General features: G+C 44.0%; 1 protein-coding gene across 3 annotated transcripts in view; it reads left to right on the forward strand.

Moving 5' to 3' along the window:
• Positions 1-4,817: 4,817 nt before the first annotated feature.
• LOC117211868 (A disintegrin and metalloproteinase with thrombospondin motifs 7-like) overlaps positions 4,818-27,344 on the forward strand; it is a 57,016-nt gene continuing 34,489 nt past the window's right edge. For 2 of the 3 annotated variants that reach the window (XM_033456130.1, XM_033456131.1), the window contains exons 1-2: positions 4,819-5,800; positions 14,764-14,945. In XM_033456130.1, coding sequence (XP_033312021.1) covers positions 14,861-14,945 — 85 coding nt within the window. In that variant the 5' untranslated portion in view covers positions 4,819-5,800; positions 14,764-14,860. Of the gene's footprint in view, positions 5,801-14,763; positions 14,946-27,344 lie in introns of all 3 variants that reach the window. The other variant, XM_033456132.1, reaches the window with a different exon arrangement.

Below are 27,344 nucleotides of genomic sequence, written 5' to 3' on the forward strand. Positions count from 1 at the left end.
CTACAAAATATCGATTGCTCCCTATTTCGTTACATTGTACAACAGATTTACGGAATATTTACAGAAAACTTTGAATTTTAGCGCAGTTTCATATCGATGAAAAGCAGCGTAAAATAATTTTAGAATTTAAACGCCAAGTACTGGCGTTTACGTATCTTTGAATTTAACTTCCAATGGCAAAGGACCTTCGAAAAAATCGCGTCACCTGGCGGCTGCAAATGGGTCTGACAGTTGGCGTGGCTTAAAAAAAATTTCGACAACCGAATGGGTCACGTTACCCTACTTGCAAGTATTTTACAGTCGATCGATTACTATCGAGCATAGGAACAGCATACGCGCACGAACAGGGAGTCAATGCATCCTGGCGAATACGCTCCGATAGACTCAATCAAACGTATGCCGACCGGTTGAAAATTAATTCGACGTTACGGTCGATCGTTTGTCATACGCGAGCGAACGAATCTTAGCTGGACTCGTTGCATTTCGTCGATTCGAGCGGAAACAACGTCGATCGTGGACCTACGGTGGGTGGCCCCGTGCGGCGCACTCTATCTTATTTATCTACGCTTACATTCGCCAATTTATTCGTGCCAATTTTTACTTATAAAAAATTAATCACGTCAGCTTCTTAACTTTCGAACCGAACAGAAAACTTGGAACGGAGGACAGGAAATTCTCCTATTTCCTACGATGCAGCTTGTCTTAGCTCTTTCTAGTACTCTCTCGCTTCTAAGCAATTACGTAAATACTACCTTATAACTCTTTAATCGCAGGAAAATAGCAACAGTATCGAATCGTTATCTTTTTCTACGTCTACTTTGCTTCGAACGTACATTAAGATATACTTATACATCTAACAAAAATTCCAATACCGATAATTGCTATGAATATTGGTTACCCACGCATCGCGAAGCACGTTAAAATTCGAGATTCAACAAGTTCCTTTAAAAGTCTGAACCGCATTGGATCGCGTTAACGTATATACGAGTACGTCTGCTTAACGATCGACGTTTCATTCAGTTTGTTCCGGTTACACGCAGGAGTCGATAACAGATATTTTATCGTGTAACGTGTTTAATGCAATTTGAAGTACCGTGCGAGTGTATAATAAACGAGCCGGTGCTCCAGTTGATCTTGCACAGCTGCTGCCGGCGAAGGTCGTATCGATTCTAAAATCCACGGATGGTCGACCCACGCGAACGAGTTCGTGGGCCGCGTGAATAGCTACCAACCGCTTATTATCCAGAAAGTCGTTTCCAGGATCGTACATCTTCCGCGTGCAATTAGGAAGCCATTAGCTACCTGGCTTCAGAGTATCGCGTATTTCGATATTTTGGAATTTCCTGCCTTGTAATTTCCACCAAATGTCAATAATAGCGCTATACTCGCTATTTTGTCGGACTCGTACCGAACGAGCCGTGTTATTGATAAACTTTAGCAACATAGATTAACGAGTACTCGCTATCATCTACTACTCTACCTTTTAACATCGGAAACTCTACGTGTTTTCATCGAATCTCAAACAACGTTGCGTTCCCACATTTTCTATCCATTCATCCAGTGCTTCTTATATTTTTTTTAGGTCTTTTTCCATTAACGTAGTTTCATAAAAAAAGTCGTGTCCGCTATTCTTCTTGTTTCCCCGATATCGAACGACTTGTAACTAGATAGAGAACGTTTCATCTTTTGAATTTAATAATCGCATTTGTAACCCCGACTTTTTTGCTTTAGTTCCTCGTACACGCTTAGCTCGCAACCGTGTTTAATTTCGAATCTATAAAAGATATATCTTATATATTTAGAAGCAAACCATCAAACCATTTAAATTTCTTAGCCAAATTTCGAAATAGTGAAAGGACGTCGGCGAATAACGATGGTACGTTCTTGTATGTTGACTATTGTATCGGACGTAATTGTCGCACACGGTATCGCGACGCAACGATGCGACGCGCTTTGAAACAGACGCCTTTCGATTTCATTTCGCATAGCTTCGTACAACGTATCGATTTCAGATTTCAGATTTCAGCGATTTTACTTGCTCTTTTACTACAGCCACAGTGTAATTGTCCGACCGATGGCGACGCAACACTCCATTTGTAACCAGAACGTGTAAGACTTCATAAACTTTCTAAATCGTGAAAAAATTCGTGCTTTTAAACTATTGGAAAGATCTGCAGTGACAAATTTGCGGAGAATGATCATGCTGGGACCAGGAAGAGAATATTAAAACGATGGAATTTAGAAGGAGAGAGACACTCTAAGAGAAAAGAATTTCCTAGGAGTCGGGATAAATCGTCGCCTCGATGGAAAGATTACGCGGTGGACAAAGAGCAAAGTACAAAATGTTATAGAGCTTATAATTCGCTGTATGGTGCGACAAAAGGTACAGAGTATAAGTTGAAAATTGTAAATTTCACAGTGAAATTTCAGTTTGATCCTAAATCGGTAGAGTCAATCCTGTAAACACACCCGGAATATAATATGAAACTACGGAAACAGCGGTTTTTACTTTCCAAGAATCTTCGAAACTTCACCGACAAATCTTTGTTTGGCTCGAAGCAAGCTCCGCAAACAGCGTAACGCGTGTAGCCACGCAATCACCATGCGAGAAATTCTCCGTAATGGATTCGATATTTCAGAAGCAACGACGTAAAGCGCAAACGGCAAATTGCCCAAAGGAATTTTCATAGATTACGAGACCGAAGGTTCGAACAGTTACGTGATAATCCGCAAAAAGAAGCGCCGTCTCAAGAACGGACGTTCGCTACAACAAGCATTTATTCTAAAACGCAGCGTTTCGATCGTGTAATCGCACAGCTACGATTAATTCTGTTGCAACAGGCATTTTTCTGACGCGGCTCTCGGGCGCTAAGAAAATTGCCCCACGTGGCCACCGTCGTTTCCATCCAGTCGCAGCCTTCTTGTAGGTAATCATATTCAGCCAGCATGGGATTCCTGAAATACGCAATTATCGTATCGAGTGGCGCGCTGTGCGTTCCAGCGGAAACGAGTACAACCGCGTGCTTAAAATTCGCCTGAACGCGACAGGGAAGCAAAACGTTCTTACGATTAGAATCGTCAAGCTATTAACGTTGACTCGCGAGGCTACCTCGACACGAGGAGATTCTCAGTTTTTTTGGCCACGTCGAAGGCGCCTCGCAGTTCCTTACTGACTTTGTTCGAACACGTATTGAAACGATTCGTAAACGCGTGCAACTGCGAGACAATTACCGGGTCAGCCTCGCACTGTCCGCACACAGCTTTAAGCTCTTTGTTTCTTACTGCGAACAACACTAAGGATTTCGATAGGGAGAAGCTTAGAAATGAAAGAACAATGTTTATTTCAATTGGTGCAATGTAGAATGAAAGTTGGTAGAAAGTAGAGTGAACAGAAGATTCTAGCTGTTCGAGTAACGTCCGTTTAAACATACAAGCACACGAGCGATACGAGCCATGCAAATAGAAGATTGTAGGAGCCGGGCTAACGTTGTCAAACAGAATAGGCTCGTTTGAGTCGCGAAGATGACAAAAGATCACGAATAACTAAAATTTCTTTTAGGTAATTTTACGCTAATACGAAAAATAAAGCGGCGACAGAAAGACAGATCGATCGTTCCCTTCGATTAATTTATAACTTCACAGGAAAAACGACACGGACGACGCGCGCGCGTTCGCAACGGACTCGAGTAAAGATGTCCGCGAGGAAAAGGGAGGAAAGTTCGCGACACGCCACAGATTTTGTGCGCACGCAACGGCTAACGAGTAACACGAATTACGGGTAAAACAAAAGAGAAGGAAATTCGAAGGAGAAACGGTCGAGCGGAGAATGGTCCGGAGGTAGGCAGGTAGAAAAAAACGGAAAGAGGAGGGGAGAGAGAGAGAGAGAGAGCTAGCAAGGTACATGTTCGCAACATGTGACACGAATAAAGGCGGTGAGTACCGGACGAATGAAGCAAAGGATGAAACGAGGAGAGAACAAAGCCCGAGAGATTGGGAGAAAGGGTAGGAATTTCGCAATGGGCCGAAGTGACGCGCTGGAATAAACATAAATTAGGAAACACGATGTTGCAAAGGAACGGATGACAAGGATGGGACAGGACGGGATCGGTGTGGCGCCGTAGCAAAAGGGCAAAAGCTTGGAAAGAAGCAAAAGTTCGAGTAAATAAAGTCGCGTCGCAGGAGCGCGGCGAGAAGTAAAGGGAGACAGATTCCTCCGGCGCAAGGAGATCGAGGAGGCACGAGACGAAAGACGAAATACGCGAAAGAAGGAGAGTCAACGTCATGGGAGAGGGTACGTACGAGGTAGAGCGAGGAGACGAAGAGGGAGAAAGAAACGGACAAGAGACGGAGACGATAAAAAGAGCAACGGATAGGAAGAGGTGGCGAGGGAAATGGTGGAAGCGGGGGGGTGGGCAGGAGAGCGGGAGGGGCAGAGGAAGAGAAAAAGAATGAGCGAGAAAAAGAGAGAAATAGCAAAGGGGAGGGAGAGTAGTCGACGGAAAACGGGTCCACGGCTGGGTGGAGGAACTAGTCTTACCTAGTAGATTGCCCTGTCTCGGTTCTCGGTCCGTGCTTTTGCGGCCGTCCAAGGTAGGAGGGAACCTCAGAGTTCTCTCTGTTAAACGTAACTGAGCCAAGGAGGAGACGAAAAGAGAGGAGAGATCGAGCCGCGTAGTAGTCGGCGGACGTAATCCGTGTATCGTACGTATATAAGTAGATAGAAGCCGAGCCGAGAGAGTCTGGTACATACGTACATACATACATATGTATATATATACATATATATGTGTATATATATGTATACATAGGTGGTCGGGGGCGGGCGGGAGGAAGCGAGCGAGCACAGGGCCAGCTGATCGAGGAGAGAAAACGAGACGGAGAAACGGCGAACAGGGATACGGAGCGGAGAGGACCATGTATACGTAGCATCGGAAGAGTGTACCACCAGATCGCTAGTGTTGTGACGGCAATCGTGCCCACGACTTCTCCGTTGGACCCGACATCCGTGTTCCGTCATTTCTGTCCGTTCCCCGCCCCTCCTTTCTCTCTCTCTCTCTCTCACTCTCTCTCTCTCTCTCTCTCTCTCTCTGTCTCTCTCTCTCTCTTTCTCGTTCCTATTCGCTCCGTTTCCGTCTCCTTACCTGTCTCTCCACTTCCTTCTATCGTCTCTGCCCGTCTGTCACTGTAATATCTCTTCCCCTTGCGACTATTATCCACCTTCTTTACCCCTCCCTCCGATTTCCTTCTCCGTTTTCCACCCTCCTGTTGATCGTCACACCCACCGTTTCCACCACCTTTGTACCCTTTTTCCCTCGCGTCGCGCCGGTTTCTCTCGTTCGCGATTCTTTTCCTCCGCTTCTGCGTTTCTCTGTCGATTTCTTCCCCCCACCCCTTACTGCTGCCGTCTAGCTGACAGCGGTCCCTCACGCTGCCCCCACTCGCGCGTATCGGGCCCTCCTACACAAGCGCCTTTCGAGGCGCGTGTTTTCGTGATCCACATAGCCACTTCCGGCGAAAAGTGAACTGTTGGGTGATGAACCGGTGAGCTGATGAACCGCCGCCGCCGCCGCCGTCGCCGCCGCCGCCACCGCCGCCACCACCACCACCACCACCACACACGAACGTTCAAAAGGAGGTGACCGCGGGGGAGGTACGGCCTGCTCCCAGTGCCAAGAGGTATCCGGTGTGTCGCATCCTCGTCGCAATCGCTTCGTGTGAAGAACGTGCGCGCAGGTGTTTCGGAATAGTGTACCGCACCATCGTTACCACGTGTCCATCGGGACGATACGATTCGCCACGGGTATGTACACAACCCTGCAAACTTTCCCATAGTTTCCCGATTTCTCAGTGGGATAGTAACGTTTCAGAAACTCTCGAAGCAGAGGCAATATCTATTTTTTCTATAATCGATCGCACGTCTATTTTTGAATCGTAAGGTGAAAATTTCGATTTTTGCCGGTCCATCTCTCAAGTAACACGTCGCAGTTGTCCGCTCGATGAAAGTCGAAAGCGAAATATGGAAGACTCTTTTTTTACCCGTGTATTTTTCGTAATTATTAAGTTGCAAGAATATTTTGCGTGCGCGAAAAGGAGACGAGTAGGAGTAATTTTTCACCGATGGTCTTACGAATTATTACTTTTAACGTATGATCGTTTGAAATTCAAATGCTATTTAAATCTAAGTACGTGCGACGTTTTAATATTAAAAAGCATTCGAACGTAAAAATTTGTAAAACCCATCAAATCGTGATTGCGAACCAAAAAATTAAATTTATCGATGTAACGTTCGTCACTCGGTAATGACACGTCAAATACTTTCAACGCGTCGTTAAATTTCTTTTGCAAAGATTAATTTCATCGATGCGGTTTATTTTTCGATCGCGCTGCCTGATAATATTAAAAAATTACACTCGACAAAGTTAATTCATCGAATCCTGACGTCGATGTGTTCATTAAGCCGCTTTGCAGAAAATATACCGGCGGAAATTAAAATCTTTTAACGCGGATCGAACGACGCGCGTCGCGTAGCCAGAGAGTCGCGTTTAAATAAATCACGTCGTCGGTCACGTTTTGCAAAAAGCAAAATTATACGATAATTGGATAAAACATCGAAGAGAGGGGAGACGAAATCTGTTATCGCGTTGTATTAAGCGGTGCGTACAATGAAACTGGAATTACCGTAGCAAGTGGTAACGTTGAACTGTTGCGAACGAACGAGGTCTTTTCGTTTGACCAAGTTCCAACTACGACGTTATGAATTCAATTAACAGTTTCGAATACGCGAATTGCCGACGGCAAAATGAGTTCGATAGACGAATTTTCTCTCCGGTTACTTTTCAAATCTAACCTCTGAATAAACTCCTCTAAGAGGAATCGATTAACTTTGCAGTTTGGCTTTGATTGTTGAAAAATTGACAGAGTTACCGTGGAAATCTCGTGGATACGCAAACGACGGGGCGTGAAAGGTGCGAAACTGTGGAGATTTTTCAAGAAAATCGAGCGGCGAGGTTTGGTAGCAACTGGTTCCCGCAACTCCTCGTGACTCGCGTGATTTATCGCGTGCAAAAGTGTCAACAGAGTAAACCGTGTCGTCGATTCAACGTTGTTACACTGTGGGGGCACGCAATTAATCAGGAATCTGAAAATTATCGACAGAGTTATGGATATCCTTTGTACACGGTTGGCCACTTGCCGCGGCACAGGATTAATTTCAAGCTGAAAAGCAACTGCCGTCGGCTGCCGCTATATTTGTTGTTTGCTTATTTGGTAATCGCTCGCCGGGATTACCTCGTTACACAAGAATAACGAAAAAGAAAGTGCTCTGGTTAAATAAGCCGTTAACGAGCATGCCATTCAGCCTGCAAAAGTATAACCGATTAATTTTATGGATGAACATTGTAATTACCATCTACGTTTCATTTTACTCCACCGATCCCCGAACAACCTTTTAATTTCATTATTAAAGGCCCACGACGCAGTAAAGTGAAGATGTTAACGTTGATGATACATCCGTAAATAAGCGAACATGAAATCACCGAGTACCTACATATGTGTATGTATGTATGTATGTATGTATGTATGTATGTATGTATGTATGTATGTATGTATGTGTGTGTGTATGGTTGTGTCTTTTTCGAAGCGATATTCGAGCGAACGTCGCCCCACGCTGACGATGAGTTGACACGAATGTTAACGAATGTTTACCAATTTTCATGAATACTCGTGCACGATAATTAAACGAAATTTCCACGCATTCGAAACTTCACGACCATAGAAGTTACTAGTATCGATCTTAGCTATGTCTGTTCTTCTTAGGTTAGTTAGGTAGTAGGTACAGTCGCGATTTCGTGCGTTAACGATGCTTGCTGTTCATCTGGTGTCGAATATTATCGATGTTTAGAACAAAACACAAAGCAAGAAATTAATTGGGAAGTCAAGAAGAACGTTTGCACTGGAAAATAGTAAATTGCCATTAAAGTTTAACAGATTTAGCTAAGTATAAAGTTCTCCAAAATGTATGCTGCTTCGTATTTCAAATTTTTTAACGAGGCTAATTGATAAAAACAAAATACTCCAAAAAGAAACACAGACGAAACGAGACGCAGGCATTCGAACGGTTTCTTGAAACTTTCTTAAATTTTCGCGAAAACCGCGTAAAGATTCGTTCGATTACCAACATATCGGCGTACGATAACAGTCGCGTACGATTCTCGTAAATTATCGAACGAAATTATCGAAGAAATTCTCGACATAGCCATTCCCCGAACGATGCCTCGAACGAATCTTCAACTCGATTTATTTCAGTTTATATTATACATGCCAGTACGTACGTCGAACGCAAAACGTCCATAGAGGACACTAGATCTTTGTCCATAAACGACGACTCACGCCGATTTTAACTCGTAAACTTATTCGACCACGCTGTTTCGCGCGCCGCGCCGTGTCGCATCGCGACTACCACGAAGTTTATCGACGCACGTTTACGTGACTCGCGTTACTTACTAGAATCGATAATCGAAACGCCAGATATATAGGATTGACTAATTAAAATTTCTTCCAAACGACGATCCACGATCCTTTTCACTTTTTTAAACGGATTTAAATCGTTCGCGGATCTCGTACGTTTATCAACGTGTTCATACACGCCAAATTAGTCTCGGTTAATAATATCGTTGGCAAGTGAATCGCGATGATACGTCAATTTTTTTTTCTTTTTTTTTTAATATATATAGAAGAGAAGAACAATTTCACTGGGAACGGAAAGCGCAACCTCAGTAAACGGATCCACCTATGACACGAGGACGATTTTCGTTACTCGGCTCGTTCAACAAGTCGCTATAAACCGAGTTCGGAACGTGAGATAACGATCGGAAGAAAATTACAGCGAACGGACTGACGTTCTGTTCGTTTGACGACGCGTTACAGGAGGAACTTCCTATGTACGTCCGACTCGTCCGCGTTTTGTACGCCTTTGTATCGTTACAATGGAGAAACATGCTTTTGTTCTCGCAACGGTTTCGTGTGATTCGGATTTAAGACAATTAAGAGTATTTAAGACTGCTTGTAGCGCAGACGCGCGCATATAGGAAATGCCGCCTTAACTCGGATACGTTGAACGCGTCGCAACGCTACACCGCACCGCACCGCACCGCACCGCACCGCACCGCACCGCCGCTCTTTAACGCGAATCTTTGCCATTAATTGGAGTACAGAAGCTTCCGCGGAAAGTTTCTTGTGGCTATTCGCGCTAGCGAGGCGTCTTAGAGTTTTCTCGGTGGCGTTTCCGCCAACTTTTCCGGCAATTAATGGCGCGACGTGGCAGAATTTTTTGCGAAAGCCCCGCGAGGCAACCCTTTTACGAAATAGGTTAATGTCTCGTTTCGAGTAAAACCCGTGATTATCGCATACCTGTCGGACTAATCGTTGCGGAGCAGACGCTTTCCTCGCGTTGTTACGTTGTTACGCGGTAATAACAACGTAAAAGCAGACAGTGGAGGTTCTCGTCAAGAAGGTTGCATATCGAATCCGGGGGCAACGAATTATTATATATCGCAGTTAATGATCGTGTTGTTTGGAGAACGAAGGGAACCGTGCAATTATTAAATCGTTAAGGTGAACCGTACCTACACGAACGGGCTACGGACATCCTATAATACCACCGGCTTTCCACTTGTTCTTAAATTATCGTTAACATGTAACGTAATTTCTACCCTCTGTGGCCGATCGCACCGACAATTTTCCACTCTACTCGACAAATAAAACGCTGCCTGGTTCGTGTACGTGCGCTCGATGCGCAATGAGAAACTACCGGCTGAAATAATTAGTTCTTTCGCGTGTATGAACATGTGCCAGGAACGTAAGCGTTTTTACCTTTAAAGTAACCTACTCGTTTGGTGTAATCTATAAATCTGGTAACAAGGTGCGCAGTGGTTAATGGAGCAAAGGAACAAACAAACTATACTCTAATCTATGGAGTTTCGTGGCAAAGTGCAAAGTACCTTCGTATAACATTTTTATCGATCGCCCTTTAAATTAACTTCCTTCCAAGAGATTCGTAACAACTTAATTTTCAACGTATTTTCTTCTACTAATTGGGGGCTTTTATTTTCTCTAATGCGGCAAAATTCTAGGTAACTGTAGCGATCTCTCTGTAAGAAAGCGCGGTTAAACGTCAACGCCGATATTTCTGTCTTTATGAAATTCTCGTTTCTTCGGTTAAATGGGTAAATCAAAGGGTCCGATATCATAGAAATTATAATCTCGAAACTCGCACGATATCTCGTTAATACGACACGAAAAAGGAGTGGAACTCGTGCAACACGTTTAAGCTTTATTTCGTCGTAATACACAGACGGATCCCAGATTTCGTTCATACAGCGTAAAGAACGAACGACACGCGGATTCTTTTGCTTCGTGTTAACGTGTTTACAGGTTGAAATAATTGTATACGTGCGCACAATAAACATCGCATATATTACGCGTGTGAAATTCGCGTGTTATATCTTAGTCGGTGACCAACCGTGTTACGCGTCGACATAAATTCGTCGAAATAAAATTCCTATTCGAGATACTTCTGTACTGTGTCACGGACGTTACGGCAAAAAAATGCTAAAGCTCGTCGATTTTGCATCGTCGCGATCGATGGAATCGATGTCTATAACTTTTTATACAAATTCGTCGAGTCTCTGACAGACTTTGAGGAAGCTCTTGGAAAGGCGCGTCCCGAAGGAAGGGGGCGTTACGGCACACCATCGAGCAGTCGTGATTAATTTGAAAACGTAAATAACCTTTCTGTTCTACTCCGATCCATCACTCGGAAAACAATGAATCCTGGCGTGGTAGCGGCGCCTCGACCGATGCATGCGCTTTGTACTCGCATACCTGCTATAAATCACGCATGAATATTTAGTCGACAACCTGGTCGTCACTGATCCTCGCGATAGACAGACGCACGCTTAAAGTCCACTCACGTTTCGTCTATTCATTCTTTCTTCGAAGCTTACGTTTGAACGCAATGCTCGTTGAAATTTGGTAAAAAGCAGTACATCGCTGTTGTATTAGTCGACGCATGCGTCGTACAGTAGTTTCCGTACTTTCCGGATTTCCATTTCGTTTCATTTCCACCAATAGTTTCCATCCGCGTTTTTCTTCGAGAATTTTAATAATCTTACGTATATCGCGACGTTTATCGTCGAGGCATCTGGTTTTTTTCGGTCGGCGACATACGAATACGCGTCGCCGAATCGACGAAGAATTTCGTTGTTGTCGTTTCGTATCTCTGGCATAAATTACGTCGAAGCTGTCGTATATTTTATTACTCGAACGTTATATAAATTGGTCGGGCGTAAATTAATTTGAGAATTTTACCAAAGGGAAGGCGAGCTAGGATTCTTTTCGTTGTGGCTGCAAGCTGCCACGCCGCCAACGACGACATCGGCGACGAGACGAGCAAAGTGGAGAACGGCGAATGTAAAGGATAAAAATGCGGGAATGAGAAACGAGCTTTTACGAGGGGAATTCAAGTAAAAAGAGAAGAAGGACGGATAAGTTGATCAGGCTTCGTTGAAAGGAGGATTGTAAAGTACGGCACCGCAATTGTAGTCTGACACGGAGTGGCTTCATTATCATTGCCCGGAGCACTACGTCCCTGTGACTCGTGCATCCTCTTCTTACGTTTCATCGATATTAATTAAATTTCTGTATTCACGTTCCATGGGCATCCTTATTATGCCCACAGAAATGACGCGAAACGTCTGATCTCCGCGAACGCAAATCAGCTGAGAAATACATTTTCGAAGAAACTCGTAAAAAGAAGAAAGAGAACGTTTTTCCATGGTTTTCTTCTAAATTAAAAACGACGTATTACATTCATAGGTGAAAAATATGCGACGCGTCCTACTATAACAACGGTATAGGATCGCCGTTCTTTACTTGTCCGTATGCTGTCAATTTTTTGTCACGTACACTTTCAACACCGTATACAGAAACAATGGCGTGCATAATGCGAGCATAAACAATTTCCAGCGTGTACGATCGGCTTGCACAACGATCGTGATAGTTGCACTCCTTCCGTCCGGAATAACTCGAACGCTCCAGCTCTCAACAGACTGTCAATTAACTATCATTAACATTGGTGAATTAGTCGGAGGCGAGCGTCGATATATATTCGTAGGAGTAAATCCCGTTCGAACGAGTGCGTTGGTTATTCCGCTTATTCCCTTTCTCTATCCTTCCTTCTCGCTTTTTCTCTCGCGCCTCTTGCCCGAGCGTACGCATTTTCACACGCGCTTACCCACGCGCTTTAACGTTTACTCGAATGCATTTCCGGTACCTCTCACTTCGTGAACCGTTTCCTTGCGTTGTCGTCATCGTCATCGTTGTTATCGTCGCTGTGATTCACGTTGACTGCTCGTATGCTTCTTCTTGACTCGTCGAAGATCGCTTACATTTTTCTTATGTAATTCGTTCAAAAATAATTTGATCGCAGATTGAAAAATAGATCTTACGGATCAGTGGATCCCAAGGTATACTTTTAATAGCGACAATAGGACGTAATAAACTTCGAGAGTCGATCAAATCGTCCGAACGTCTCCATTACGTACCTGTATTCGCAAATTACGCCGATAGAACGCGTTTATTTGGCAATTGTTCAACGACGCGAAGAACGGACGAAAGGACTTGAAATTCTCGCGATGAAAATGGAAACAAAATTTCATATGGAACGAAAATATTTTGAAACGTACGTGATTATAAAAGTCACGTCTACCGCTGGTAGACGGTACAAGTAGAAAAACACGAGAGATAGAAAAAAGATGGCCCTCTATCAGATAGAAGTCTCATTGTACTGGCACATGTGAGACAATTTCTCATCGAGTTCGAGCGACGCCGCATCGTTAATTTCCGATGTGTGCGTCATATCATACGCCTGACAACTCAATTCGGACGGCAAGAGACGCTTTAAACCCGCGCCTCTCTTATAAATATTCCACGGTCGCGGTCGATGCGAACAAAACGCTTGTTTAAACCCTCGCGTTTAACGAGTTTCGGAGGAAAATTTTCATCGGGGTGAAACAATACCGCTTATTGATCAAATTTCGATCGAACGAAGAACTGCATAAAGTCGTCGATCGATCTGGCTACGGACTCCCATAACGAGAGGAACATGTTATCGTTATGAGAGTTATCGTCGCTTCCAGAAACCAATGAATCGTGTACGGATTAATAAGGTGAATAATTATACTCCATTTTCGATTAGAGGGAACGAAGCGTTGTAACGATTCGACGAAATTCAAGGAATTATTGCGCACGTTTAAATCAAATTCACGATGGTTTAGACTAAAAAAGACATACCGTTTTACATCACACATAAATGTTACAAAAACACTGTTACGACTTCTATCTAAGCCTTTGCATGGAGAAATTTCGGTGGCCGTGTGATTTAAATAATCAGATAATAATAAATTTAAATTGTCAATCGGTTGAAATTTTTCCTTTGACTCGCGTACCCAAAGCGACAAAATTATAGACTTTAATAAAGAGGCTGGTATGGTATGCGACGTGAAACACCACGACTCGTACGTGCATATGATCAACTCTTGTTCTAATTAACAACACTCACAGAAGGATCGTAGTCACCGCTTGCTGAGAAATGCCGTGGAATACCGAAAGGGTTTGGGGAAATCAAAGTCAGTTGATTAATCCTCTGTCTCTGTCTACGAAATCAGTAAATTAGTCTCTCGGGAATACCTTTCAACGCGAACGAGCTTCCGATGTATTTGCATGGCAATTAACAACATTTATTTCTTCACACCCTGTTCATTTACTGACCAACTTACACAACAATCCCAGGATTGTTCTTCCTGTAGTTTGTTTTACATTTCCAGTTTTACTTATTGCGTCGATTCGACGAATAAACGTAGCTCGAGTCGCCTTACGGTCAGCATCTAACAATCGTCGTTCGATCCGTGCTATCCGTGTAACTGAATCGAAGGAAAACTTCCAACGATAATTGCGTTCGAAGAGACACATAAGTCGGAATGTAAGGTAAAGCCGACTATTCAGCGTGGGACTGTAAGAAAGGGTCAGTATAGCTGCCGAGTGCAATCATGGGGTTGGCCATGGTTCGTCGAAATCCGATTACCATAATTACCCAGCGTTACTTGTCGGACCATGAAAATCTAGCGTAACAAGGTTTATACCTTAGGTCAAAGCTGCTGCAAAAGCATCCCGCAGGCTTTTCCTTAGGTACACCGGCACTGCGAAGTTCAGCTTTAATTCCTCGATTCGTGCATGTTTTCGCCTCACAGATTACTTTTCTTGTTATTTCACGAGACGTTTCGTAAAACGTAAACGAACCACGCCGTCGACGAAATAATAGAAAATGTTCGCCAGAACGTTTATTCAGAAATCGACCGAGTTTTCTGGTTACAATCCTTCCAATACCGAACCACTTGCGCAAATATCTTTATGCAAAACGCTCTTACAAGGATTAAACACGAACCCTTAAACGTTTTATCGTCCGACATTCTCTCAATCCTCTCGAAAATCTCAGTCGTTGGTTCGGCTCGCTAGCTATCAACCTCGAAATCCAGGGAACCGGTAAGTTTGCCAAATTACGACTCGAGGATAAGATCGCGCAAATAAGGTTTTGTCACGCGTTAAAAGTATTCCTTGGTTCTTTTCACACTGCCAATCGTTGCCTGATAAACACACATGATGGCTCAGAAAACATTTCGTAAAACGATCTCTTTGTATTTATTGCAGGTCAAAGAACGACGACGCGACATAAAGAGTGGAAGCTTGACCACGTATTGGCCGTCGTGTACTTATTTGAAGGTGCGCTGCCGGTCTGATCGCAATCATGCACTACTCACTGATGCTTCAGACGTTTATCGTTATCGTGCATATCGTGCCTGAGGTCCTCCTCCATCGGCCGAATGTCAGGGGTGAGTTTGAAAGTCACGCTCGATCGTGTATCGGGACGATAAAACAGGGATGACGAGTGAATTATGCATGATATTATTCCTTTTATCGACTGTACAAGAATTTTTCTATCGTGTTAAACGAAATAGACTCGTATACAGTACCTATGATTCATTTCCTATACTAGTCGAATTTTAAATATGTAATATTGGGTATATTAACTGGTACACTCTCGGGAATAATTAAACGAACGCTTAGGTTTATAGCTTTAATTACGTCTACGTATAACGTTTAAAACGCATATATATACACATATTTCGAATATTTAAATAATTTATACGTAGTTGCGAAACAGTTATGATTTTGCGTAGCATATATATCGTGCTATCGATTCCATCATATTTCCGATGTAAAGATATTACTGTGGCAAAATTCATCGAATTTCATCTTTGAATGTCAAAGGTAAGAGCCACAGAATTAAACACTGCTATACACTGCTTTTTATACTAGCGTCGCGTTGTAGCAATACAGGAGCTAGTAGATTTTTAGGAAATTAACGGTGACAAAAGTTTGAATGAACGATTACGTGGATTGATCGTTCGCTGTGCCGGAAATTCGCATCGTGTCGATATCTCGATAATATCGGTGTTTCTGATAACTAGGCGTATTGAAATTACAATCGATCGTACGTCTAACGGTGGCATTCGAAATATTTATTGACATAACTAAGGAACACGTGGTGTCTCTAAAAATGTTACCACAACGAGCGTAAATAAGGCGGTAAATAGCATTATTAGAGTATCATTCCAATGGTTCGCGCAACACTTCCACCTTTCTCCTAGTATTCCGAGGTCCGTTTAATCTCTGTCTTCGTTTTCGTCTTTAGATCGTAACTCGACACTATTTGTACACTTAACAGAAGCACCTCCAGCGAAGGCGAGATTTCGTGCACGTCGACGACTGAGCTGAGCGTGACAAGTCGCGAACAAAAGTAACTCGAGAAAGCGGGCGAGAAGCTATAGAATCGGCTATGTTTCTTCTCTCCCTCTCAATCTCTCGCTCTCTCTCTCTCTCTCTCCTATCTTTATGCTTTTGTCATTTTTCACTCGTCCTCGACGCGCCGCCGGATATCATTTTTATCCGATTTACAGTTACGGAATAACGGATAGTCGATTCTTCGAGAGAAGATTGTGTTCTCGCGAGATTCGAAAGATTGCGAGAACTAGAGGGAATCTTTCAAAGTATCATCTTTTCGGTAATGGAAAAAAATACAAAGTGGTAATTGATCCGAAGATTTCTTGAATTCAAAGCTTTGACAAAACGATATCGAACGATATAGGCATTTATTCATAGACATTTTGATTTACGAACGATGCTGTAAATTATAAACTTCACGCTACTGTTAAAACTCCGTTTAAAGAATCCTAGATCGTAATCCGAGCCTAATTCGATCCATCATACGCCACAAATCCGATGCGAACAAGTAGAATCGTGAAAACGATAAGGTTTCGATTGCCATACTGCCACGCGCGTCGTAAATTCGTCCACTCGTTGTATGTACGTATACACGATTCGAAACGCAACAACCACGCGGATATTTTCGAGCAGAATTAAAAAATCTAACCCCGGAACGAATTCGTTCGTTTCGTTGTGGATGAGATCGCCCGCGCATGGTCACCATTTTTTCCGCGTCGGGAAAGAAGGTTCGAGACAATCGCGACACGACGGCCACCTTTTCAATGTAGATGACTGGAGCCGCGCTTGTAAATATTTATTCGCCTTGTGGGCGAGGAAGACAATGCGAACCGGGTAGAATTAGCGACGCGAAGCGAAACCGCGTGTTGAAATTGTCCTGTTATTAGGAAGCAATTATCCCGATCCAAGAAAATTATAGCGAACGGTGGAGGCGCGTTTACGCGACGCAGCGTGTGGCGTGGCTCGGTATGGAAAGACCGGTTAGCTGACACGCGTAATCTGACCGCTCTGTCGATAGTCCCTTCGGTTATTACGGAATTATTAACCCTCTGCGGCACTCAACCTCTCTTCCTGCCGTAAGTATCTTAATGACGAGGCATTAGCAGGGGTTTGCACCTCGTCGCCGCTTCGCTCTAATTTGAAACTTAACGCTGGGAATTCGAACTACGGCCAACCCTGCAAACTTCGAATTGTTTCAAAGTCCTGGCAGAAGTTAGACTCGAGTTTAAAATCATCGGCGGCCGGAGATAACTTTCCTAGTAATTACCTGCCCGCTCGCGCGCAAATTATCAGACGGTTATATTTGATACGCGTTTCTTTTCAATAATCCAATTTCCAATGGCGCAACAAGAAGTCGTCGACGTATCCAAGCATCGAGATCATTCCAGATCGTTTCGTGCTTAACAACACGTGTGTTTGCACTTGCTACGTTTTTGCTATTTCCTATTATATTTTGTTGTTTTAAAAGCTAAAGAGATACGAGGTCGTGACAACGTCTACGCTTTTGTCAACTTGATACGGTTATTTAAATATCTTTGATCGTCTGAAAACCACGCAAAACCCGATAAACTAGTACTAAAACGAATCTCAATCGATCTCTTGACGAAGAAAAAAACCAACGTCCCTGAGATGGCGCCAAACATCTATGAAAGCGATGAAAAAAAGCAGGCTCGTGGCCCGTTCGTAGGAGCAACAAGACCGGCCGTCCATTCATGGCTCGAACCCGTTGAAAAATCGGTCGGTCGTACGCTGAATATGTAACTGCTGGAACAGCAGCGTGAGCGAGCGCGCGTGTTTCTCGCGTAGCAATGGGAATGCCGCTCGAACCGCAATCGCGTTCAAATATTATGCGCCTACCTCCTCGATGGAGAATTTACAACGAGATAAAGGTATTTCCAAATTACGACAATTTTTTAAATTAGCAGAAAGATTAATGGATCTTCCGGACAATTGGTACTTTGAATTCCGGTTGCTCGAGTTTATCAGGCTGTCGTCACCTACTTCGAGACGAACGAGTCGTTCCAAGTTTCAAACGTGTCCCAGGGATTACAAACCTTCAATTTTCAAACTCTTCGGGACCCGTCCGGAAGGTTGGAAGATTTTAGGATTCGCGAGAACTATGAAGTTCTTAAGCCGATATAAAATCTTAAGTCCATGAATTACACAGCTGCGCGGTTCGAGGTTTGCGAAGAAAGATTTGAGATTTTCTATGCGAAGCTTCGCGAATCGAAGTGGCTCGTGAAACTTGAAAATTCGCTCGTAAAAATGCTCACAAGCTCGAGTAATCGAGCAGTGACTAAAATGTTATACTCTGCCACAAAATTTATCCAATTTTTTCAACTAAATTTACAAATTGGAACGAGTCGATATATTTACGTTCTTTTGCGATGCGCGAAAACAATTAAAGCTCACGCAATGGCGCGAGCTGCTTGTCCATCAAAGTCTGGAGCATCGACTGATAACCAAATGATTAATGCGAGTATCCTCTAATGGATAACGCATTTGGAAGATGAAACCAACTGCATAAAAAAATGAATAAAAAAATGTACGGTAAAAAGTTTTAATTTCGTGAAAATGTAGCTTGAAAGATACGGTATAAAAGCAATTTGTATAATTGCAAGAATATCTCCGCAGAAAAATAGTTTATAAACAAATAAAGCCTGTGAAATCGAAAACATTGTTCTTTCAGAGGGGCAAAAATATTAACGATTGATTAAAAGAATACATCAGTTATAAAACCGTTAAAAAGCTGTTAAAAAATCGTTGTAAAACGGGAAATTCTGAATTCATCGCTTAAGAAGCAAATAAAATATTACGACGGAACACGCGGAGAGAGTCGACGAAAAGTCCCCTCGGAAAAGAATCAAAGCGTTTCAACTTCGTACTGGCAGATCCTACGCTTCTATTCTGCCTCGTCGCAAAATATCGGCTTTTTCAGGACGGATGCATTGAAAAAGGTGGGCGAGGGGAGGGAAACGCGCTTTGAAGATGAGGAAGCATCGAGAAGGTCGAGTAGCGAAGAACGGGACGGTGGAGGAAGCGAAGGCGAAATAACCGTGGCATCGGTAGCGGCAGTTGGCGCACCTGTACTGTTGCACGCACGATGTTCGATGAATGCAAGAGCGGGGGCGGACAGGCGTGGGCCGTGCCGTCAATAGACGGTACACGCTTGCTTTTTGTCTCTCCTTGTCTTTTCGCCAGGGCCGAGGTTCGGCCCGATGCGAAAGCGGCAGGAAATAAAAGGCAAGACTGGCGTGGGTCGCGCGCCTCGCACCGTGCAAATCCGAAAATGCTGAAACGCGGCTGTCACGCCACGCCGCTTGTTCGTAAGCGTAGGCACCCGATGACGAAGCATTATCTTTATTTTCATTCAGAATCGTCGCGTCGCGCCGACCGAACCATCGCATCGCCACGCTCCAACTTCTCTCATTCTCGATCGGGATCGTTTATGCGATACGCGTTACGCGCCTCCACCAAGGGCTATCCACTCGGTCGATCAAACTATCGACTATCCTTCGAACGATGGACCGGCGGATCCTACGAACTTACGTCGCATCCGACATATTTCACTCCTTTTTGTTATTTTATTCGATACAACGTGCCTGGCGAAAGAGACGGTCTCTGCAAAATGTAGCGGTACATTAAGCATCGAAATAAACGACTCACGGCCGTATAAATCTCTTTCGTAAATTCAGGAATTAAAAATATCGATTTTCGTCGGAACAACGAAGTCGGAAATATGTTTCAACGCGCAAGAATAACAATTAAAGACTCGGGCTAGAGTTATATTCGGATCACAGCTGTCAGACTTCTACTTCCGTATCCATATGCAACATAAACGTTATCCAGGGATTGTGAGAATATTAGAGCAAATATTAGCGCTCTGTGTTTGCTCGTAACACGTGCGAATGTTTGGTTATACCACGATAACGGGGATAGTCATTGTGTCCGCGATCTTATTAAAGTCTCGTTAGCGGTTCAGCTTTTTAAACGAAATACGTAGTAAGATTTGTAATTCGTCCCGTTTGTTGAAATAAGCGTAGAACTAAATGGAATAACTATCCAGACTGAGACAACGAATCAGGGAGAGAAACAACGCAAAACTCTGGTCGAAATAATTTCTTATCATACCGTTTTAAACGGTAAACGGTAAAAGTTTCCAAAGATCGTTGTTCTTGCGCGACAGGATCATCGGGAAAAATGCACTTACCAGTTCGCTACACTCCTACGAACGGTAGTATTCGTTAGTTCCTCTGGATAGCATCAGGCGATAATCGAGGGAGACTGATACAAGATCGGCTCGCTAGAGCATCGTTCTTCGCGCGATTTGATTGGCACGAATGGAAGAACGAGCGATTTGCACCTGCGGGGGCAGTCAGGACGAAGACGGCGGGAAGCGTAGGCCGACGCTCTCGCTCGAGCGGCTATAACGAATAAAACCCACGCCAGCGTGTCTCAAGAGCGGAGGAGAAGTGATCCTTTTCGAGAGATACTACGGCTCTCACCCACGAATGCACGTTTTTGCGTATGTTACCATCCGATGAAGCGCCATCCCTTCTATTTTTGGACAGAGTCGGTCCGTCTTTAACCGCGGAAGCTTCCTGCCACGCACGCGTTTCTCGTCGTTTCCATTTCATTCAGATAAAATTTATATCACAGTAACCAAGTTTTTGAAATACACGTGAGTAATCTAAATCGAAAGGGAATCGCTAGTTTAGTGGAGCGAGCGTTGAAAATATTCCAAATATAATTCAATAGTATCACTGCATTCGGGAGACAGTCGCTTTTACTTCCGCCTTTTTTATTCCGTCTGTACGTAAAACACGCCGTTTTAGAAAGTTATTTTCCCGCTGTATTTCAGATCTATCGGTATCCCAGTGTATCGCGTATTTCTCGCAACGCTTTCAACAGTTTCAACACGTAACAAGATGAAACAATCGCGTTACACGAAAAGATCAACAACGTTTCAGCGAGTCCACTTCCTCCCAGGCATTTGCTACTTTTACCCGACATAAATCTGCCGTGTCGGTTTATCGCGTGTCGTCGCGCGTTCCCCGCGCAATCTGCAACGACGTTCGTCAAATAGAGAAAGAAGCGGCGAAAGAAAGGCGAGCACGGCGCAATCGCATTTGCTTACCTGTTGTACATAGAGAGAGAGAGAGACGTTTTGATCTCCGATGAGAAAATTAACGTTGCCACCCCCCCCCCCCTCCCCCCCTTTGTTCCGATAGGAGACAAGTTTATCGACTGTTCGACGCCGGATATCGTAACCAGACGACCCGAGGGAAATCGCAAAATCCGTTATTGCGCTGTCTCCAGGAGAAGACACACGGTGGCAGCTAGTTTACACGTTCGATAAGTGACTGCACCGGAATGCGGGGAAATTTCTCCCGAGCTCGGAACCTCGCACTCCTTCGGGACGTCCAACTTCCCTACTCACGCGATCAGCCACGAAATTAATGCGAACCATACTCTGCCTCCTATCTTTCGTTTCACGCTAGCTCGAGTGTCGGATTTAATACGAGGATTCGCAATTCGGTAAAAATTTATTTCTACTTTGTACCATGGTTTTAGATTCACCGAAAGGAATAGGTATATAAAGTCTTACCTCTAAATTCATCCCAGTCTCGTCTCGGAAGCACGAGGACTTTGCACAAGCGTACAGCTTTTGAAGAAGCAGCTTTCCGTAGAAGGACGAACGATCAGCACCGACGTCGTACAACCATAAACTTATTGCTCTCTTCTCGGTTCTTTTACTACCTTCTCGCGATATTAAGGGGAAATTTGGAGCAGTCCGGAGTAAAGGGAAAAGAGAAATCTGCTTATCGCGATAATATCGTAACGAACAGGATTTAGATAAAATATGGCAAATACGCAAGGTTTAGCTAACGGGTGGACTTCGTGCTGTTCCAAGCGGGCGTTAGCGAAGCTCGTGAAGAATATCTGGAGAGTTCTTGTTCCGTGAAAATGGTTAGCGAGATAAGATGCGCGCGTCGTGTGCCGACACGATGCAGCACGAGCACGTTAGTACGCCCGCGTAAATAGCTGGTTGTATCTGCAATTTATTGGCCCGGCGAAAGATAGATGCATTTTGTAGCAAAGACAACGCGCCACTTGCGCGCCGCCCTCGCGATAACAATTCGTCAACCGGTCATCATAATTTATCACCGCCCGCTGATAACCAAGATTCGCGATAACGCTGTAGGAAAGGGTATTTAGGCGGTAAGGAAACGTTGTTTTGCTTTTAAAGGCAAGATATTATCAGAGATAAAATATTCGTGTATTTGTTCGCGCATTTCGGAAGAGGAAATTTCGATCCAGATACTAAATAGAGGCACCTTTAACGGCCTCGAAATGTGTTAATGCCAACCCGTTCTTTGTCTCGCGCTTCGCAGACTCAACGAAACCTTAATCTTAATGTAACAAATCCACATTACACACCGATGTATTTACAAAATTATCGTATATCGTGTATTTCGCAACATATCCGGACCACCTTGTTTCTATCGCGTTTCACTTTTGTATCAAAGTCCGAATTTTATACCGGAGGCGAGGCAAACATTTATCCGACGTGCTTGGTTCAAAGATACGCAAACGTATTTTTATATAAATAAATTTTCTTCGCTTAAGTTTCAAAACCATCGGAATTTCCACGCATTCGCATAAATCCATCAAGCCCGAAAGTCGCTAGTTTTTCACGTGTCAAAGCCATTCGAATTGGCGCGATCCTATCTGCGTATATGCCTAAGATAATTAATGAAAAACGAACGAGCCAAGACAGTCGGAGATCGTGCTCGGTTGATAGCCACCTACGTGTAATTGGTTTAAACTTGCCTGGAAAAAATCATTCCGGAATCGTTTGCTTGGACGTTCGAGCGAAAATCATATTCGATTGATTAACGTGCGTGACGACCGGTGTGTTATTTAAATTATGCCTCGATCTTTCAATGAATTCTTTTTATTATCCCGGCCGGACGAGATATTTTGAAATTCATAGCTGCATTTTAATATTCAACCGTTTTAAGTGTTTCGATAGCGCTGACCCGTTAAAGGCGCGGCCTGAAAATAATTATCGCGCAACTCTCGAGGCTCGAGGATTGTCCGAGACTTTGAACGTTCTTAGCACCGCTTTCGAAGAATTCATCCTTCGACTTTTCGCTGGCTTTTGAAATTCTCCAAGATCTCGCAAGAACGCGTAAATTCAAAGAAAACGGAACGCGTTCGAGCAATCAAAGGTATGAAAGGATGCGATTGAATTCTCGGTTTCCGATGCGTCGACTCTTATACTCTGATCGCATTGGCAAGAACAGCACGGGCGAACAAGCCTAGAAGCAGCTTCGCGCAAAACCTGACCTCGCGTCGAAGTACACGCGCACGATAATTAAGTTGTATCGGCATGATTAATCGTTATTCGTGGTCGACCTAGCCTTGTTTCGGCCGATGTTACGATGAATACCCAGAAAATTGCTCGGCAGACTAAGTTTTGTTCCGCGCGCGCTGCGTCGCACCATGCCGGCTGAAATTAATCCTTTTACTACTGTCGACTACCGAATGTTCGCTGCCGCGCTCCATTTCATTCGTCGGTCGATCCTTCCCGTGGAAACACAATTAACGATTTTCATTTCTCTTATTCCCAGATGTAACTGCATGTACGTACGAACGTGCAGCGTGATTGCAGCCTCGATCGCATGGATGAAACGCAAGTTTGATCTGTAACGACCCCGGCGCGACGCGATGCGACGGAACCTTGAGCCACGATTCGTTTAATCGAAATCGCTTAGTTCACCGTGAAAGCCAAGCCATCTGTTGCGCCGGAGAAACCAGCCGCGGTTTCCTTTACGCGAATGCAAAACACCGGACTTCAAAGAAGTCTTTTATCATGCCAAGTATAACCTTCGAAAGCTTACGCAGTAGTAAACGCGTTTGTTGCGTTGGCGTACGAGCAAATTCTCGTAATTGGACAGATCGAAACAAAGAGTTTGGTTATTTTAAAGAGCAAAATATCTTCTCGAGTATCTTTTGCAATTAGACAACGCGGAATTTACTCTTGGAAAGGAAATCAAGGTGTTCTTAAGTTTACAAACCTAGTTTAGTAAAGTTGTTGATGCGGTCTATGCAGCTTCGGTTAACTGCAACGTTCGGTGGTAAGGCAGATTCGGCATGTGCTTCGCAAACTTGACCGTTCTACTTAATCGTTACAGCGGTAATAGGAGAATTCTCGAGAAACGAGCATTCTTCGATTTCTGCAACGTCGCTTCCTACCGGAAGGAGATAAATCAGACAGACGGTAGCATAAAGTTTACGAATCGATGACCTTTGGAGTCCGCGTGGAACATCATTTCCTGGAAATTATGTTCCCCGTGGAAGTATAAACGTGGCCTGAATAAGAGGCGCAACGAATAGTTATTTACTATTCCATAAATGATTGCAAAGCTCGGTATATGAAGCACGCGAGAGTACGTTGTTGGGAGAATTTATGAAAATCGGAGAACATTGCACGGGGAATAATTCAGCAGCTCGCAGGCAAAAGTCACGGCAAGTCGAAAACGATGTCAAATTTTGGTATCGTAAACCAGTCGACCGTCGTTTCGAGAGAAAACGTATTGAAACGTGTATTCAAACTTCCATTAATTTCGGTCTCCGTTGCGAATCGCTCGATTCCGGCAATAAATTTAGAAAAATACGTTTTCTTCGTGAAAATGCCGAATCAATGGAAAAATCATTAATCGAATCGTAGATACACGATCGAGTGTATGTCAATGTTATTTATTGAACTATCGAACGCGCGTTACTGCGTTAACGTTAACGCAGTAACGCGTCGAATCGACCGAGGGAAATTCGGTTTGCTATGTTCGAGCTGTGCAATTTCACATATTGAAGCGCGTGTATCACCGGTTATTGCGATGTAAATGACGTATAAAATTACGAGCTTTAACGGCTTCTAACTTCGATATACTCTCAAATAACCGGGAATATTCTAAAATGAATACAGCCCCTCTGCGCCCCCCTTCCACATACGGATAGATCCCAAGGAAGAACGGAAGCTGCAGCTACGATACACGTTTCCGTAACTATCACAATGTAAACTTCGTTCGGAATCGCAAACCTCCGACTAGTCTAATTTCAATACGTGGCCAAAGTAATCAAACCACCGCGCCGCGTCGTGCTCCGAATTCGATATACAGCTTGATTCCGAAATGTGTCGCGAAATTTACCGATTCTACGCTTCGAAACTGACAAAGATACGTTTGCCAATCTCCGAACCGCTGGGAATTCCGTGTTTCCAATTACTTAGAGTAACTTTTTACCCGTAGATCGTATCTATTATTTTGCTTTCGTACGTTGTTACGGTACTTTGAAAATATGGTTAAAAAAGTGCAAGCCCACGTAGAAACTTTTCGAGCAAAATACTTTCTTTCGAACATTACGCGCTACTTTACGCGATACGTATATCGTGCTTTTGTTGCTCGTAGTCGTATGCTAAACACAATTTATCAAAGGTACACGAGCGAAAACCTGGTTTCATACTCTTCCTGGATTCGCTAAATTTAGAAACGCCAAAAATAGAAAGCATTCACGTTTATAGTGAATGTTTCGTCGAAGTAAGGTCAGGTAGACTCGTCGGCGAAGTTCCTTAACATTCGGTCTACGTCGACTTACAAACCGACTTGTACCTCTACGATGAATGTATACAGTTTTAAGCGTCCAAGTTTAAATCTCGATCATTGAGTTGAAAACTGTTGGAAAGCCGCCAACGTAGTTTCTCCCATTCGTTCGATCGCTATTCTTTGTTCCTTTTGGATCAACTCGTGTATGGAAGTCACCGCGAGCAACGAAAAGGCGAGAGTTACGAAACTTGTAATTCGGCAACGCGTTTTTAAGCATCGCACGGTAGAACCCAAACCGACGACTTTACAGCGGTATTTTTAATCTAGAAGGAAGACCGTTTGAAATTATTCGGAAGAGTCGAGAGCTTGAAGCGACTCGGCGCGAAGAAACATTGTGGCAAAATGTCGGAACGTTACTCTTGAAACGTCCTGTAACCAGTCGAGCGAACCAACTGTGCGAATATACGTGAGTCGATCGCATGGCCGTGTTTAAAGTTCGATCGAAAAACACCTTAACCTCGGTCGAGCCGCACGCCTCTCGATAATAAGTACATCGTGCAAAATTGCGGGCATGCTCGAACGAGCAGCCGTCTGGCCGAGAAATCGTGGCTAATGAGATAACTATAAAAGTTCAATTAGCGTCGGAGAACGATCGTTGCCGATCGACGGAAGCCGTTTATTGAAAAGAGACCCCGAACCGCAAAGTATGGAAGCTGCGCCGCGTTTCCACGACTATCGTGGCAACCTTAATGAATTCGATAAGTAGGCATATGCTAATGGGTGGGAATTTTTGCGGGGCCGCGCCGATGGACAGGACAGGCACGAGTCTCGTCGCAGTGAGTCATACCGAAGAAGGAACTGGTTTTATACCGTAATGCCGGTCATCGACGATAATATATTGTCCCGACGCCTAATAACTTTGACTTCTGGAACTGTGGAACCGGAATCTAACGTTGCGTGAATCCTCGCGGGTCCACGCGGGGACGCGTCGCCCGACGTGGCCTGAATTTATTTTTCGTGCCTCGAGACGTGTCTCTCGCTTGCACGATGGCCATGACCGTTACGCCTTTCAAGTCCACCGATCTCGCAGATATCTACACGGAAATACTCATCGGTGTTCCTTCGATCGATACGTTAGCTCAGGTCGGATATGTTTAGCGTTCGAATTATGGAATCTAGTCGGAATTTCGGTAATACGGAATCTAGAGAGGAGTCGCGAAGATTCACTTTTCTCATCGCGTCTGAGAAGATAATGCTCGTTCGTTCGACTAATTTCGTATTCCAATCCCTTTGGCCGTATATTCTCTCGAGATATCCAGGACGATCCAAATTCTTTTCCTCTATTTTATACAAGAGCACCGAGAGTCGGTCGAACAAAAAATTTGAAGTGGAGCGCTCGAGCTAAACCATGGCAGCCCCATTTTTAACGCGGAGTCTTATCTTTTCCCTTCACTGGCACTGGACCTTTTAGTTTACCATATGGTAGATGGGAAAAACTAGAAAGATCAGCAACTCTAAATATCGTTCGCGAAAAATCGAGATCGCAGACTCGGCGTTCTTTATTCGCAAACATACAGGATATCCTTGGTTCGTTGTCTTAAACGAAGGAGATTCGTTCCGAGATGCGATATTAGTCCCGCGAGATGATCGATCGACGCGCAACCATCACCGACTACTGTACGATAGATTAACGAATAACGAAACGCTCGTAAGCGTCGCGTAATTACTCATCTATTTTGCGTAATTGAACGAGTGTCGTACGAGCGACTTGGCCGATCGAGTGTGGGAAGGATCGGTGATCATATGTGCGAAGAATCGCGTATAGAGTATCGATGCAGT

Source organism: Bombus bifarius, unplaced genomic scaffold (genome assembly GCF_011952205.1).
Source record: "Bombus bifarius isolate JDL3187 unplaced genomic scaffold, Bbif_JDL3187 scf7180000008263, whole genome shotgun sequence".
NCBI classification, from domain to species: Eukaryota; Metazoa; Arthropoda; class Insecta; order Hymenoptera; family Apidae; genus Bombus; species Bombus bifarius.